The 18,224-nt window shown below is 43.2% G+C and overlaps 2 protein-coding genes across 3 annotated transcripts in view; one reads left to right on the forward strand and one right to left on the reverse strand.

The window, feature by feature from the left end:
- Positions 1-10,702, forward strand: part of stk32c (serine/threonine kinase 32C) — an 88,669-nt gene extending 77,967 nt beyond the window's left edge. For both annotated transcript variants that reach the window (XM_084562291.1, XM_084562290.1), the window contains 2 exons: positions 3,518-3,585; positions 6,320-10,702. In XM_084562291.1, coding sequence (XP_084418417.1) covers positions 3,518-3,585; positions 6,320-6,539 — 288 coding nt within the window. In that variant the 3' untranslated portion in view covers positions 6,540-10,702. The remainder of the gene's footprint in view (positions 1-3,517; positions 3,586-6,319) is intronic.
- Positions 10,703-10,823: 121 nt separating this feature from the next.
- LOC311500078 (placenta-specific protein 9-like) lies at positions 10,824-17,287 on the reverse strand. Its single transcript, XM_084561253.1, has 3 exons — positions 17,025-17,287; positions 11,660-11,751; positions 10,824-11,210 (listed from the first exon to the last, which is right to left on the reverse strand). The coding sequence occupies exons 1-3, from the start codon at positions 17,086-17,088 to the stop codon at positions 11,061-11,063; spliced, it is 306 nt and encodes a 101-aa protein (XP_084417379.1). The 5' UTR covers positions 17,089-17,287; the 3' UTR covers positions 10,824-11,060.
- Between the last annotated feature and the right edge of the window lie 937 nt (positions 17,288-18,224).

Consider the following 18,224-nt stretch of genomic DNA (forward strand, 5'->3'; position numbering starts at 1 on the left):
AAATATACAATATATATACAGGTACATATAAGATATATAATGATATACATACTGTGTACTAGAATATATATATATATATATATATATATATATAAATAAATAGGGATATGATATGTGGTAATATAAAAAGTGTAATAACATGTACAATAAATCAGTTAAAGACAGTATATGACTATATGTAAGAAACTACAGGATTATATAAATAATGTATAAGATATCAGACATATTTAATATTTGTAATTTGTAAGATATATAAGTTATTACATGTGGCATTTATTTAGATGAAAGTCTTCAATATTTAAGTAAAAGGGTCTGAATAAATCTACCACCACTGAAAAGAAAAGTAAAAACATTAAGGAACTCACAAGTTAGAGAACACTGAAGAACCATTTCAAATTACCGTCCTTCAGATTAGATAATTAATCTGCATTAGCTTTCATATTTAGATCCCAGGGATGGTTTATAAGCTCAACATTAAAGCATTATGCCGCGTTAAGAAGTGGGATTTAGGGGCTGTGAGGATGAAGGTGGTATTCGAGATGTCATTGCGTCTGTTTAAAGAACATTAGTCCCTTTGATGATGAAAGAGCTCATTTAAGTTGTTTTTTTTAAAATGGCTTATTTGCCATTATATAATGCTACGATTTTTCGGCTTCCTTCCTAATTTCGTCTTTGTAGCCTCGGGTACAACAGATACTCTTTTCAGTATGCGGATGCTAAAAGCAAATGATAATGAAGAGGACGTCAGCACACACACAAACTTGTGTACAAATGATTATTATTACCTGCTGCATTACTCATGGATTCTGTGTACAAGGAGAGCCTGGGCATCTGTGGGATAACAATGCAGCTCAGGTTTGCCTCGGTATCCGCTCTGTCAGTGCCTGTCAAAACTGCATATTTTTAGATAGGAGGTGAGCCAATTCCCAGCATCCATTTTTTCTTTTCTTCTCTCAGCTATTGTGAATAACCTCAGCAGTCAAAACAAACAACTCTGTGCTAGAGTGGAGAGGATAAAGAGAGACTTACTGTACAGGCATGCTAGCCGCTGGTATCATACAAAATACCCTGCTTATTTTTATTGAAGTGTGATCACACATACTGTATTTAAGGCAATACCTCCCCATAGAAAATAAATTCCTTCCTGAACAGGGGGTAGTATCATTTTTACGGTAGTATGCTGCACCAAATTCAGTTTGTTAAAGCACTGCAGAAACCTAAATTAACAACAAGAATTTACCCTTTTAATGTGCCAGACTTAGGTCCATTTGTATTTTTATCCTTTCATACTAACTTCAGGCGCAATAAAAACCCAATTTGATAAAATAAGACACCGCACCGACTAGCGTCCACGTGGTGTTTTTACAGACTGACGAGCGCACCGGCGTAAGCCACGTACGTAGGTTACGGCGTCAGTGCCCCAAGGAGGTATAATCACCGTGCTTTAAGGGGAATTACCGTTTTTACAACCTGGACCTTATTAAACGTGCAGCGGTTTGTTGTTCTTTGGCCAGCTGTTCCTCTCTCTGCCTCCACATCCTCCTTTCCACGAGCTCCTCATCCATATACTCTAGGTCAAAACGGTAAGGACGTCCATCATAAACAAGTCGTCGTCCACAACCTCAGAATCGGAAAAATATTCAGCCATGTTGCAAAAAACAAGTAGTAGCAAATTACAAGCTGCGCGGGGTGCGCACGGCGCTCAGAGATGACATCATCCAGGTCAGAGGTTAGTAGGTCAATCTACAGACCCGGATGATGATAACAGGTAACTCCAGACTCAACAGGAATGGCACTAGTGTAACATAACAAAATATTGATGAAATGAACAAGTTTCGTGGCAGATAATGTATTATTTAGAGGCTGCGTTTCGGTGCCCCAGTCACTCCCACTATATGGATATACACGGAACTAAATATCGTCCAAACGACTCCAAATGACACGAAAGTTATATGGGTGAGTAAACGATCGTATTTTATGCTAGAAATAAGGTCCAGGTTGTAAAAAACGGTAATTCTTCTTTAAATGCTAAAATGCAGTTCCTCAAATGTCCACTCGAGGTTGCTCCGTAAAAGTAGTTAAACACGCGTACGTAGGGCTGGTAAACAGTTCTCTACAGTGACTGGTCGTATTAGACTGCGGCTCTAATCCCGGTCATGGCAAAAACCACTCAACCGGGAAAATAGAAATATTATTTAAATACATGAAGGTCGGTCAGTCCAGAAAATCTCAAGAACTTTGAACGTCTCCTCAAACACAGCCATGAAAACCCGTCAAACTCTCCAATCAAACTGTCTCTGATGAGGAAAGGAAGACCAAGAGTTAGCTCTGCTGCAGAGGAGGAGTTCATTACAGTTGCCTCTGCTGCAGAAACCACAAATTAAACAGCACCTCAGATTAGAGCACGCACAAATGCTTCACGGGGTTCAAGTGGCAGAAACATCTCAACATAAGCCGTTCAGACTTTGCGGAAACGGGTAATGCTGCGAAGAAACCACGACTGAGGTAGAACAAGGAAAAAAAGCACAAGGAGTGGACATTAGACCGGTGGGAGTCTTGCCTCCACCTGCCGTGTGTCAAGGTGAGTGGGTGGTTTCTACATGTGTGGTTCCCACTGTGAACCAGTGAGAAGGAGGTGTGATGATGTGAAGGGTACTTTGCTGGTGATTTATTCAAAATTCAAGGCACAAAGCGACACGCCATCTCATCTGGTTCGCGCTTAGCGGAGACCATCATTTGTTTTTCCAAAGGACAACGACGTCAAAAGACACCTCCGTAGCGATATAAGAGCCATTCGTCTTCAGCATTAATCTACGATGTAGATAAAAATAAAGCAAGAGTTTTGACTGGTCTGGTGCTGCGTGTGATTTAACCGGGGTTTCTTTGTGTCCTTCGCTGTTGCATTGTGATTGATTGAGAAACAGACGGTGATATCCTCTCTGTATTTATGAGCAGCCTGTTCCCATCAGACAGTCATCCTGACATCAGCGTTATTAACGTCAGCACGTGCGAGTGTCACGTGCCGTCGTGGCTGATCAGCGTGTGCAGAAGAGTGTGTGCCTCTAACAGCAGCAGGTTTATGACTTGCTTTGTGTGTGTGTGTGTGCGTGCGGTGACTGCTTGTGTGTGCTCATACTGCGTTATTACCGAGATTATTAAATTATGAGGCCTTCAGTGCTGTTGTCATGGCCCCAAGTGCTTTCGGAAATATGAGCTTCTATTTTTGTCTCGGGCCAAACATCCAATTTGAGGAGGGCTCACAAACAATTCATGACTTGTTTAAAAAGAGCAACGAATGGAGGGAAAAAGAAAAGGGAATGAGGAAAAAGACGTTTTCACCTCAGAGGTCACGCGGCTGACTGATTCCAGCTGACATAAAGGTTTCTCTGTGGCGGCTAATGATGATGATGATGTTGATGATGATGATGATGATGATAACAAGGCTGATGTTGCTGTGGAAGACGATGACGATGTGGATGATGAGTTGAGGATGTTTTGTCTGTTGTGCGCCCCGCAGGAGAACGACTACCTACAGGAGTGCCTTGAAGTGGTGCAGCAGGAGTTCATGATCTTCAACCGTGAGAAGTAAGAGAACACAGAGAGCAGCAGACCGTCCTTAACGCGACATAAAAGCAGAGTTTTCTGACGGGTTAGATAAGCATTGTTCTTTTGGAACAACTGCGAAGGACGCAATTTCCTTATAACAATGATTCATGTACAATTTAAAGAAATCCATAGTAAACTCTTATTTTATGTATTTTTTATTTGATTGTAAAGCCACATACTGACACTAGAATTCGTTTTTTGATACATACATCGATCAGCCACAACATTAAAACCACTGACAGGAGAGGTAAATAACATTGACCATTTTATGACAATCCAAAGTTCTGATGGGAAACGTTTGGACCTGGCCTTCATTGGTGTGGATGTTACTTAGACATGTAGCACCCACCAAGACCGGACCAGGCACCTCCACCCCATAGCAATGACACTCCTTGATGGCAGCAGCCATCCCCAGCAGGATGCAGCCTGACACAGCCACACACACAAAAACGCTTTAGGAACAACTAAAAAAAAACCATGAAGAACAGCACAAGGTGTTGACCTGGCCTCCAAATTCACTAGATCCCAAACTGATCAAGTATCTGTGGGATGATCCACAGAGGCCCCTCCCCTCAAAGGCCCCCCCACTAACAAACTTTCTGTTGCCAGACACCACAGGACACCCTCAGAAGGCCCATGTCCATTCTCTGATGAGTCACAACTGTTTTGGAGGCAACAAGGGAGACCTACACAAAATTAGGAAGGTGGTCATAATGTTATGCCTGATCAGTGTACATTATAATGGGGCAGCGCAAATGCAACCAGTCCCTATAACAATGCCCTTTGCTATTTTTACAAACATTTTATTTATCGTTTCATCGTTACCATTTTCTGTTTTCCTGGAGGTCAGTTTGATCCATGTCCGTAATAAGATTACATTTTTCCGTCTCCATTTCTTGAGCGTAGCACTTTATAGATGAAAGGCGCACCCAAATGCAGCGCTGACTGTTCTGAAAATGAGGTTTATTCACTGTGTCACCCCTCCAGTGTGAGCACATTACATGCGTGACTCAGACTTGCTGAGAATTAGTGTGGATTTTTTCTACGCTCGCTATTTGCTCTTAAAAAAAAAAGAAGAATCTGTGACCTCTGACCTGTTTCTTGCATTTTGCGTCGTTCCTTCAGTGTTTCTTGTCTTGTTTTTCTCCATGTGTTTTCCCTCTCTTTGATTGTTGTATTGGTTTGTCCTTGTGTGCTCCACCCTCATTACTTTCACCTGTGTCTCGTCACCCCTCTGCCCCTGTGTATATATAGCCCTGCCTTTCCTCTTTGTTCTCTGTTTAGTCATCTGTGATGTTACCCCCTGTTTGTCTCGTTGTTCAGTTTCTCGCGTTCTCGTCTTGGGTTTTGGTCCGTCTTGTGTTTTTGGAGCAGCGCCTTTTGTTCCCAGCATTTAAAGTTTTCATTGAGTTTCCTGCTGCTCCATGCCCAGGACACTTTGCAGCAGGAACATCAGCAGTTTTGCAAAGTGTACAATGCTGAAACTGCACTGCTGTTGTAAAAATTGTGTACAAATATATATCTACCCTAATTTGCAATGAAGCTTTCTTTCTCTAAAAACAAATGTCACCTAAAAAGTCCACACTTATAATGAAGAAGAAAACTCTCGCTGCCACCTGCACTTAAATCATGGATGAATGTGGAGCTGAAGCGTCGCTGCCGTGCAAAATTACTGAGGGAACACAGTCGAAAGATAAGAACAAGTTAAGAACTTGTATCCGCTGCGGTACGTGCAGAGGCACGGAGAATGCTAATCTATGCCCGCGATGATTAAAAACATAGCGCACGCAGTGCAACTTGCTAAAGTAGTAGGAAGACATTCGGCTAACAGGAGAGCAAGCCTCCATGACAGACAGCCTCTTTACTGATAAAATTGGTTGTGTAAATCAGTAAAGCTTTCAGGAAAGGTTCGCCATGTTGTTAGAAAACTGTGCGTCTAATATTTTGTGTATGTCAGTACCAATATACTCTATCCAGTGTCTATTATAAATAACAGCTACATAAATCATAGGCAGTGTGCCTCCTTCAACGTAAAGGAAGGGACATTAGTTCAGAGCTGCTCTAAATTATTGCCTCATTTATTATTGACCAGGTCCTGCCACTGCAGAGAAATCCTTTCTCCGTGGCAAATGTCTTATTATATCCTATTGCTCTAATTAATGGCAATCTCCTTCCATTTATAAGGGAGGAGGACATAATGCGTACAACTATGCACAGTAGTGAGTGAGGAGTACTACTGCATATAGTACGCTCAAGGACTCTCATTATGTCCGGCTTCTACTAGAGGAGCTGTCAGCATGTGGGTTAAGGTTCACAGCTTTTCTGAGGAAACACATTTGTGAAAAAGTAATGGAGTGACACAAAAGCGAGGATGTTTTGACGTCCAATGCTTCTGCAATAGGGTTTAGGGTGAAAATTAGAACTGAGGTGGGATTTACAAAATGGTTTATATGGTAATATAATGAGTATAGTTTTGCAGAATGATAATATAATGAGTTGTGCAAAATAGCAATGAGTATAGTTGTGCAAAATGGTAATGTCATGAGTATAGTTGTGCAAAACAGTTGTGCAAAATAGTAATATAATGTGCATAGTTGTGCAAAATGGTAATATGAGTGTGGTTGTGCAGAATGGCAATGAGTATATGAGTAATGTGGATGTGTAATCATGTCCATGTTGTATAAACCCGTCCGTGTTCCTCCAATCGTCTCAGGTTGAAAAGGCGTCAGGAGGAGGGCCAGTCAGAGGCCGGGGGCGACGACGCCAGCGGAGACGGGGACGGGGAGGCGGAAGCCGGAGCCACGGACGACGACGCGCCTGAGCCCGAACCAGAACCGGAAGCCGAAGCCGAAGCCGACCCTGAGCCGGAGCCCGAGTCCTCCTCCAAGCTGAGCATGTGCGGCTCGGTGTGCTCCTCCCCCGGCAGCAGCTAGGGCCGCGCCGGCCTCACCAGTGACGGTCGCAGGTCTCTCTGGCCACTGCAGTGTTTGTGCCATGCCAATAGATACGTTCTCACCTCTCTCCTCTGTTGTAGCCACGAGCAGAGGAAAATGCACAGCGAGGCGACTTGACGCACAGCAGGACCCAAAATGGCCCCCACCATGTCCTTCTGTTTATGTTTATTTTTGTTTTTTTCTGTAGCATCCTTCTGGTAAGGCATGAATGAAGCAGATATCCAGAGAGTCCCCGCCTACTTTACCCATTCGCCCTAGAGTAAGCTCTAACTTCTATGCAATGTTACAGTATAGCATGACGAATAATGTATCACTTACTAAAAGGTGTCTTTCATGAGCAGAAAGCTCCACGAGCATGATGACATCCCGAGCAATAGCAGTCCGCGGTTTCAGGACGCGTGTTGGGGGAGGGAGGGGGTTAATGGTTTTGGTGAGCCTCCCTGTTCCAAATCTGACGGGGGACGACTGAATAATTCAGCATACGAAGGCACTCCGTTTATTCTGTTGCCTGTGTCTTCAATTCACTCATCCCCTCGGCCTCTCTTATGTAATGTGTGCTCTATTTGGAGCTAATGTTTTTTCATTTCCTCCCAGAGCGCCCTTCCTTCCTTTTAAAGTAAGTAAGTAAGTAAGTGTTCATGGCGGTGTGACTGGTGTCATGTTGTAAACCTGTTTTAAAGTTGTGCCTGTCAATGATAACCAGTATTCGTCAATCACATCGTAGCCATGGATAGGTCCGAATGTTAGTCCGAGTTTCCTCTTTAAAGCCGTTCCTTTTCCAAATCTAGGGCGGTATGTGTTGGATAACAGTATGGCAAATCAGAAGTTTCTGCTTGCCACTGTTTCCCAACGGTTGTTACAAAGATGTAGTACTTTAGCCCCTGCGCCATGCCCCAACTCAAAGAAGCTCGCCTCTTGGGAGTCAATACCAATCAAATAAACAATCTCATCCTTTAAGAATCCGTTAGAAAGCTCTACATACTCCACTAGACTTCCTGATCTCTCGTTAAGTGCTTGACTATTATAAACACCATCTCCCTGCAGAGCTTGGTTTCGGGGCTGTGCTTAAATGTGTAGCTGTGTCCTGTTGGTTCTTCAAATCGTATAGATGAGCTAGACTGTGATAGTGATAGTGGTACATTTTAAGGTGGCACCATTAATCTCAGTCTGAACACCTGGGAATATGTAGCAAAAAGACCACCTTAAGAAAAAAAAACAAAAGAAACCCTAAGGCCTAACAGAAATGACAACCATGTAAATAGCATACAGTGTAGGTAATTAAACTCACCACAGTTTTATGTGGGACCGCGAGCTCGACGTGTAAACTTAAGGAAGAGCCGGGTGAAGCTGCGCCCTGCTTCGTTCTGCTCTTTTTTCCAAGTGTGCAGGCACAACTTGTAGGCAAAAATATGCCAAAGCTTTTCTACCATTTGCATAACCATTTCTAAGGAACTTTGAGTGTGTGAATGTGTGTCTCTTTTTTCCCCTGTAGAACATGACGTCGGTTCCTTCTGCGAGTGAAAATACTATAATTTATACAGTCATAATGTGATTATGTGTAGAGTATCTATTTCAGTATTTCAGGTAGGGAGGGGACTTTAAGGTAATAGTAAGACATCTTGGGAAATACGCCTGTTTGCAAGAATTAAACAAGAAGACCGATGCCACTCTTGTGTCTGTGTGTTAGCATTAGTAGCTAACCTAGCATAAATAAATGAGTGAGTTACTTTTCTTAAAAAATGGCAGTTAATGTCTTCTGTCATTTTTGCACTTTGCAAATTCATCACGCGGGCCAGATTGGACTCTCAGACGGGCCAGTTTTTGGCCCCCAGCCCCTATGTTTGACACCCCTGCCTTAGACCTCCATATTAAAATGCCCAACAATACGAACACAAAAACTGTTTTGGTTTCTAAATCTAATTTAACTCATTCATTCATCTTTTGTAACTGCTTGTCCTGTGAAGGGTCACGGGGGGCTGGAGCCTATCCCAGCTGTCATTGGGCGAGAGGCAGGGTACACAAGGCCAGGACAGGCCTCCAGTCTATCTCAGGGCTAACACAGAGAGACAGACAACCATTCACACTCACACCTACGGCCAATTTAGAATCACCAGTGAACCTAATGAGCATAATTTAACTCACCTGATTATATTATAACATTAAGTTGTGCATAATAAAGTGTGGGGGTGCCCTCACAGGTTTTTAGCTAGCTCTAAACATTGTGCATCTCATTAGTCAGGAGTTAGCCAAGATGGCATCATTATATATATAACCAATGGGATAAACAATCAGCCCGACTCTCTCTCGGAAATTCAAATCAACTCGATTAACGTGCTGTGTCCTGTTTTAATCCTTACAAAACCAATTGTTGACGTTGGTCAGGCACCCCCACCCCATAGCAAAGGGGTGGGGGTGCCTGGCACACACACAAAAACACTTTAGGAACAACTAAAAAAAAAACAAAAAAACATGAAGAACAGCACAAGGTGTTGACCTGGCCTCCAATTTCACTAGATCCCAAACTGATCAAGTATCGGATGATCCACAGAGGCCCCTCCCCTCAAATGCCCCCCCCCACTAACAACATTCAAATTGACTATCCCATCAGTTTAGACTGGTGTGTAAGCTAACAAGCAGAGGTCATCCACGGCCAACTATAATGCAGACAGTTACCAGTGTCGCTTGGTGATGAACCAGAAAAGTGTGGATGTTAAAGGCCTAATCTGTAGTGCACTGACATGACAATGGTATCAGTCTTTTCCCAAGCAAATGGGTGTATTTCTCAAAAGGTGGAACTATTTCTTTAAACACTATATTATAATTAGGTTAAGAAGCTTCGTTTAAAGGGTTATTAAAAAGTGGCATCTTCCAAGTCCGCCAAAAGAGATATGATTCATTTACTAGTCTTGAGCCCTGCGCTGCTTCTTTGCATGAACCTTTACAGTATACGCCTGTTTTTTGCCAAAGCCTGGAGCTTGCGCCTTTACCGGCTGATTTTGTGCATGCACAAGCTTTTGGTGATCGCATACCTCGATACTCACCTGATTACTGACACGGTCCGAAAAACCAAGAGTGTAACTGGCCTGCGCGACTGTTTCTGGACGGCGAGTTTTGTGAAATTTTAAACTGTACAAATCGTATAATCCCGGTGTTAGATGGACGGCATGATACTTTTTAGACGATACCGTATGCAGTACCTTTTGGCATCCCGTAGGCTGTCTTGACGATGCTTTGTTCAAGTATACAGACTCATAGCGTTGAGTGGAATGAGGTCAGCGGCTGTGTGTGTGATGCTCTGTTGTGGATTAAGTGTTGCATTATTGTCTGTGGCAGCAGAGGAAGAATAACAGGAACTGGGGCAAGTTTTCACTTCACCCCGACGCAGAATTTGCCGCATTATTTAAAAAAAAACTAAATCTGAATGTCTCCGTTTGTGGAAAAGAAAGCTTTGAGTCGTTAAATCGGTCGACACAGCATCAGAATCAACATAGGCCTGAAGTGTATGTGTACCTCTATGTTAATCATTTGTAAATGGATAAAGATTTTGACGGTTAATTTTAAGTGTAGCTTTTCTCTAAGTTAAAATACTAATCTACGGTTTTGACATTTGTTCCTTGATATCGGTGATCATTCCTAACTAGACCGTGCTTGCAGACCTCCCCAACATCATTTCTTTTTATGTGTTCTGGATGCCGTTAAGTGTTTTAAAAAAAATGAAATGGTAATAATAATAAAAAATAAATAAAAAAATACATTGTGCTCAACCGGCAACAGCATGACGTACGAGACGTGCCATTCTGTAGGTGTCTTAACTCTGTGGATGCAGTTTGAAACTCAGTGCCCTGTTGAGAAAAAGAAAAAGAAAAAAAAAACAAATCACCAAGAAAAATGTGCTCCATGCCACACTTTGTTCCCTCCTTGTGATCCTATTTTGCATAATTTTCTCGTGCTGCAGGATTTTTGCAGGGAATCAAGTGAGAAGCCTTGTTACTGCACCAACTGAAACTGCTCCGTGTGTTCCAAAACATGCTGCTTTAACTGCTTTGATAAAGAAATAAATCTCCTTCCAGTAATTTGGTGTCTGTGTCTCTCTGTTTCTGTCATTTTCACCTTAAATGCGCCGTCACAGTTTTGTGTGCAGACAGTAGAGGGCAGTGAAGGGTGCGTATTGACTGAACAGAGGTGTCCAAAGTAAATAAATCTCTTTAAATATCCGTACAAACATGAGCTTTGCCATTATTGACTGCAGGAGGAAGAATCTAGGACTGACTCTCAAGTCGTGAAAAGAGACGGATTTGTTTTAGGATTAGTAAGAGTCAATAATGCAGAGAAAGCTGGCTTTGTCTCCTCTTTAAAGACACAAATTTCACTTTGATATGCAGAATATATGAACATATAAAGATGGTAAAAAACATTATTATTTAGCTCACAAAAAAGGTTAAATCATTTTAAAGTCCAGGTTCAAGAGCTTTCTCGGGTCCCTTCTCCGTAGATGTCTGCTTAGCCCGTCTGCTTGGGCTCTTCTAGGATGTCCACGGCTGCCACTGTCTTCCCTGCACTGTCCAACAGGGGGTGCCACTGTGGCGCATCGATGGCCTCCAGAAGAGCCGCCAGCTCCACTTCCAACTTATCAACCGTGTCCTCTACTCTCTGCAGGAGACGGAAGACATACTATGTGTGAGGTCGACGTATGAATAATACATCAATAAGTATGAATAATAGAATTATGACTCGTGAATAATACAATCATATGAATAAAACAGTCGCCCAAAACTGCTCGTAAGGTACAGTCAGGGTAAGTCTGGGGTTTGTCAAATGGGACGGATGTAGGGACTTGTACAGAAAGTTGAGAAATTGTGAGCTGTTTTTTTTTTTCTGTACTCACACTAAGTGAGACTTGAGGTGGATGTGAGCCACAGCTCTTTCGACATCCCACCCTTGAAAGGAAATGCTGGGCATTTTTTTTGGCAGCCTCGGGTGCAGAGAAAGCTGACATTTAATAATGAAGTTGACAACACCAAAGAGAGAAGAAATAAAAAATTCCAGGACCCCCGATGGTTTGAAACCTCTGAGGTCTGAGATTGGTTTGGAAATCGCACCTTCTCCACTACATCCAGGCGGCTGTGAAGGTTTGTGTGCTCTTGACAGGCACTTGAACGCGCCGCTCGAGGCCGCAGGTCGGGCTCCGGTCCTGAAAAGAGAACGAATGCATTACTCACTGTTGTGGATGCATAATCTAGGATGTAAGCCTCGAGGAGAGTAAACAAATGGCGGAGACCAACCGTGACATGACATGACATTTTTAATGTGACATGAAAGGGAAACATTTAAACTAAAAACACCCTCAACAAACTCTAATACTGGACGTGAAAGGGATTGTTCAACATTTTAGGAAATTTGTTGAGAGCTAGATGAGAAGATTGATACCAGGAAATGCACCAGTAGTTGTATGTTATTGGTTTAATCCAAACAAGACTGAAATGTCAAAATGAGCAGCCAATACTCTTCTCCTGGCCAGGTGATTTACGGTTAAATTAAAGGCCATGTAACTTCATACGAAGACAGACTTGTAAAACTAATCTCAGGATTTTGTGCATCTCCTGCATAAACCTACAGAGATGATAAAAAGAGAGATCCTGGTTTGGTTTGGTGAGTTCAGTATAGACTGAGCCCCACACAAATGCAGACTCGCTCCCAAAAACATGCTTGGTGCATGCGTGACTAGCTAGCTTAAATTTATTGTTGGTACAGCTGGCTCACGGATGAAAATTCACCGCTGTGTTTGAGTAGTGACCTATTTTTCTTCTGTTAACATCTGTTTTCTGTGTCTGTGCTAAGCTAACTGACTTCTGGCTGTAGCTATATGGATTTGTCATACACGCTAAGCTAACTGACCAGTGGCTGTGGCTTCAAAGGCTATTTACCATACATGCTAAGCTAGCCAACTGCAGACTGTGGCTTCATAGGCTATTTATCGTACACGCTAAGCTAACAGGCTGTTGACTCTAGCTCCATAGGCTACTTACTATGCATGTTAGGCTAACTGACTGCCATTTATCTTACAGACTTGACTCTCAACAACAAAAAAAAAAAATGTTTTAAGCAGACTTTTGTACACTACCAAACAATATGAGAACAGAAATTCAACATATATTTCAAGACCTAAAACCTAACGAGAGGAAATGTGCTTTTTGGATCAATTTGCTTTACTGTCTTGGATTATGTGAAAGGATCTACCTCAGCCATCTAAAATGAGAATAAAACTGCAACCGTCAGCACTGAGGACGGTTTTCGTCGGTGGGAATTCACTTCGGCAGGATGGGGAGGGCCTCATTGTTCCAGCCGTTTCCCCCCTCACAGTTATGTTTCCAATTATCTGCTTCTCTTTGAAGCCAGCATATTTGAGAGGAAGCTTGCAATCACTGGCAGGGCTCTGCTTCCATTTTCTAACACCTTCTTAGTGGCAGCGTGCCAAGCTTGTGTTGATAGTATTTAAATGCTGGATAAATGACTGAACGTCCCATTCATTCATTCATTGACTGAATGCTGGAGACGGTGCTGTCGCCCTTGTTTTGATGAAATATTTGGAGTGTATGGGGACAGCAAATGCCCGACAGCCCATGTTGTTACTGAGCATCAGTGATACTAAGACTGTGTTTGATTTTGCTCAGTGGGTTTTGTCAATATCGTTCCTCGTGGCTGCTTGCCAGTGACCAAACAAGGATATACTGTGGTTATTTGGGGCCCCATTCCTTCCTCCCTTGCATAACCACAAACTATTTTGAAGTAAATTTTTGTAGCCAGCAGTAAGTGAGTTGGTAAAGGCTAGTCAGCCAAAATAAAGGGCACTCTTTCCAACTTTTTTTCCTCCTCTTTTGTTCAGCAGCTAATCGTACCGGACAATTATTTGAGCACTGCATTTAATCTCTGGAGTTAAAATAAAGTTGAACTTACAATCTTCCTGTCTTTCTTCCTCCCATCTCATCCTATATTACTCATTTTGTCCTCTCCTGGCTGCTTGTATGTCCTTACTGGAACTGGAAGCTTGTGGAAATATTCATTTTAGAAGAAAAACACCAGGCATTCAGTCTACCTTCAAATAAACACAGACTGTGGCTTTGTTCGGGGCTTCTTTGCTCTCCAGCAGCCGCTTTACAGCTGCCATATTCACATCTTAAATAAAATAATGGTAGACACAACCACTGTCAGCATCGATAACTTAAATATTTTCAACCCCTAAGCATTAAAGACTGTGCAAGAAGATTTAGGAAGGACTGATGTCTATATCTCATCCTGCACTTTGTCCTCCATGTCATGCATAAGCATCTAGCTGCCTGGATTTCAGTGCGATGTCCCGTGAAAACAGTTTAGAAGCGCCATTATTCTGCACAAAGGTGTGCCAAGTTCAGTACATGCAGGAAATGGGCCAAGAAAAAGTGATGTCTGCATGGAAGGTACAGCTAGTTCATCAGCCTTTCTCAGTGAGTGGACAAAGCAGATGTCTGCGCCGGTGTTTGCTTCACAGCGGGGGGATTTTTGTTGAACTCACTCGGGTGTATGAAAACTTGGCAAAGCTCTGCTGCTTTCATTTGACAGTGACAGATGCATTATAAAAAAGTCTGCAAAAGACATGAAGTTCTGCAGCACCGGATCTGGACGCAAGTGAGTTTATCAAAGTGGTGGTTTGTGCTGCTACATTTCACAGCGGCCACAATCTGCCGCTGTAACAGAATGTGCTGCTGGTTTCCCGATCATAGGATTGGAGGGGAGCTTTTGAATCCCCCTTTAAACCGTAAAACTTGCAACAGAGAGCTACATGCTGATGTTCCTGATGAATGTTTCACCCGCAGAGTCTCCCAGAGCTGAGTCTGTGGTGTGTGCACTGCAGATGCAATTTACGTGACTGATGCAAACCAGCAGCATGGCCAAGATATATATATTATCACCAGCCTGTGTTTCTAAAGAAGGTATTTGTTCCTCATGATGTTAGCTTTTACTTTTTTCATTTGCCTTTTTGGGGGACTTGTTCTTTTTAATGTCCCCATGATGATGTGAGTATGCAAACAGGTTTAGGTCCCCACAACGTAAGCAACACCTGCACTGCACAATTTCTCCAAGGAAACACACACAGGACACAGAAAAAGCAAGCTATGATGTCCTGACTCACTGACTCCACTCGAGGACAAAGGAGAAATTGTGTGTTGAGTGTGTGTGCGTGTTTTTTCCTAGCTCTGTCGGTTTGTGCACTGACTTGAACGTCCACAGGAGAGAGGTGCTTCAGCCAAGTGCCAAATTGAGAAGTTAGTAGCGGTCACAGCCTCGGTTCACAAAACATCGTGTTTATGTGTATCTCCTTGGCATGGCAGGTGAAAAGAGGGAACATATTCATGAGCGACAAACGTTAGCGAAGCGTGTCCAGCTACATTGTCTGAGCATATTAGTGCATGTTGTTCCTGAGCATCAGCGATGCTCGTGGCTGCTTGCCAGTGACCGAACGAGGATATTCTGTGGTTATTTGCGAGCCCATTCCTTCCTGCCTTGCATAACCACAAACTATTTTGAAATTTACTTTTGTAGCCAACAGGAAGCAAGTCGCTAGCTTCCAGTCAGCCAAAACATTGAGCACATTGAGCTCTTTCCAACTTTTTTTCTTCTTTCTTTGTTCAACAGCTAATAATTATTTGAGCGCTGCAGCTTTTGACTTTCTTCCTCCCATCTCATTTTGTACTGAACAGAAAAGACACAAATTGCCTTCAAACAGGTTTGTGTTTTCTGTTTTTCACAAGAAAAATCTGTTTGAACGACGCAATCTGGAGGTATTCACAACTTTGAAGGTATAGGTTCCTTAGCTCCTTACCAAGTTCCCCACCATATTGTAACCATGAGCCTACATTTTCTATCTGAAGGCAGGAACACACTCCCAAACGGAGGCACAGCTTGTCAGGCAGGCAGGCAACATGCTTGTAGGGGGGCACCCAAGAGCTGACAAGTGGTTTCTTTTTTGTGTGTTTCCAATAGCGTAAACACAGCATTACAATTTAAAGCAGACAGCTTTCAGAGAATATCAACTGGACTTTGCTTTCAGTGGACCACTCAGGTGCTTTCAGACGCTGACAAGCTGAACATACACACAGGGAACTTGTTTGATGCATTTAATCCTTCAAAGTGAGCACAGTTGCAACTGTGCAACGTGCCTTGGGGAGAAGTTTGGGGGTGCGGGGGGTTGTAGGTGCTTCCTCAAGGCACCTCAGCTATGTGGCATAGAGGAGACCGAACCCGTGACCTTATTGTACTCGTAGAACTGCTCTTCAGAAATGAAGCAAAAGCAAGTAGAGCTCCCCCTGTTGGCTGGCTGCAGTATAGGTCATAAGCTCCACCTCCTCCATGTTAGTGGATGGGACTTGGGCCTGTCATTTTACGTAGCAAGTTAATATAACGTTGATGCATGTTCAAGTGCCACTTTTTTGGAGAAGTTTTGTTTTAGTTAGTTATTTGACGCTATAGAAACAGGATGTGACGTAATGGCAACTACCAGTCGCCATGCCAAACGTTAAGTAGTGGTGGAGCTAGAGCAGAGCGTAGTATTAATTAAATGAAAATGCGTGAGTATGGTGGAAGTGTGGTCAGGTTATCGATATAGCGTGGCTCCGCTCTCGGACCGTACTGATCAGACTCTGGCTCCAAACTCGCAAGATGGCGCCGCCCATATCCCGGGGAAAATAGCGTCAATTTGACCAATGCAAGGAAGTGGTGACAGTTGTCCATATTTATATACAGTCTATGGTTGTACTCCATCGTTCAGCTGCTTTCAGCGCTCTCTGCAGTGTGTTTCTGCGATTTTAGCCTTTTTTTTTTATTTCAAAGTTCAAGTTACATGTTCCTCAATTAGACATAAAGCTTTTAAGATGAAATCAACTGCTGCACATAGTTGTGTTTGTGTGCATGTGCGTTAATTCTGCCCGCTTCCTGCAGCCATTTTTTCAGTATGAAGTCAGTGTTGTTCACACTTGAGACCGTCACTCACAGATTTGCCTCTGGAGGACTGGCCCATATTTCTGTGAATTTCCACTGGATTCTAGTAACACCGGTAAACAGAGCTACAACACTGGTCGGAGAGGCAGGGCACACGAACAGAATAGATGAGGTGAATGTTTGAAACTGTGCTGACAGTGTATTAGATTAGCCCGGGGGCTGCGGTTAAATTAGTAACAGATGTGCTGGCGAGGCCCTGAACACACACACACACACACACACACACACACACACACATGTATGATGTCAGTTCTGCTTCATGTGTGTTCATCCAGTCATCGTGTACACACACTTACAAAACAAAGACATAGTTAATGTATTACGTGTAACGCTGGTCCATAAATAATACGTTTTGCAAATCTGATCTGTGGTTCAGCTTTTCCTGTTTGACCTGTGACCCTACCGCAGACCACACCCGACTCCATCTCTTACCTGCTGCAGCGTAGCCAATCAGGAGGAGAATGAGTCCAATCGAGGCGTTGGATGCGCTGATCATGATGGAAAGAGAAACCTGGCGAACAGCTGGTGTCGATGAGAGAGTAGCGTGTGAGAGAGAGGGAGGCCCTGAGATCTCCTTTAATCCCAAACCAGGTTATAAAACTGAATCTCCTCTCCTCTCCTCAGAAAACTCTCTTCCTCTCTCCCTCCTTGCCCTGCGTTCAGTCTCTCGCTCTCCAGCTCTTCCCTCCTTGACTTGGTCGCGGCCAGTTTCCAAATGAAAACATTAGATGCGGGACAAAAAAACGCTCAGTATCTGGGAAGGGGTGGGAGTGACTGTACCCGGGGAGGGGACTCGTTTCTCACTTCGGCACAGCTGCTCACTGGCTGCCTGTTAAATCAAGGGGTGCTCAGGCTTTATTTATTACGTGGTGCGAGTTTTGTGTTTTCCTGGTATTTCCACATTTCACTGGAGTTAATAAAAAGCATGCATACAATATTATCTTCCACTGTTAATAAGGAAAATCTAAAAACAAGGGAATTATCTCAAGATGCTTCACTCAAAACAGAACTGTCTTTTAAATTCATACCCTGTGTCAGTGCTGTCAGATGTTATTTATTTCTGTTCATACAAGGTCAGACTAAAGTAGACAACCTTGTTTTGTTTTATTTCTCAAACTAGATGAAATCAAGAGAAAAGACTCGAGGCGGTAAAGCTCTTTCTTGTTCAGCAGGAAGTCAGAAAAAAATCTAAATCAATCCATCAGCAGAGAATGCCCTTTATAATCGCATTGATTGGTTTCCACTGAACCGACTTCTCTCTCTCTCACTGTGTCTGTTTGTGTGTGACTCACCGGCCTTCCCACACACCGACCGCCAAGACTGTTGTGTAGAGTAACCGTGGTTATCTTCATTAAGCCAGACTGCGTTCAGCCTCCCGCTCGGCTCACTTCGTCTGGCCGCTAGTGATGTGTCATGCGCAAAAGAGCCGATGCTTGGTAGTGAATCAGGAGAGCCGATTCCCATCGAGTGGGAGCCGGCTCCTCGCTATTTTTAGGTCCTTTTGCTCGTTCATCTCTGCTTGCGCGAGGACAGGGGCTGAACTTTGTTTTGATGAAGTGGGGGACAGACGCTGTCGTTGGCAAGATACTCACGGAGAGAGAGGAAATCGCATCAGCCGGTCAAAGCTCAGGG

The sequence above is a fragment of the Chelon labrosus genome (genome assembly GCF_963514085.1).
Source record: "Chelon labrosus genome assembly, chromosome: 15".
In the NCBI taxonomy this organism is placed as follows: Eukaryota; Metazoa; Chordata; class Actinopteri; order Mugiliformes; family Mugilidae; genus Chelon; species Chelon labrosus.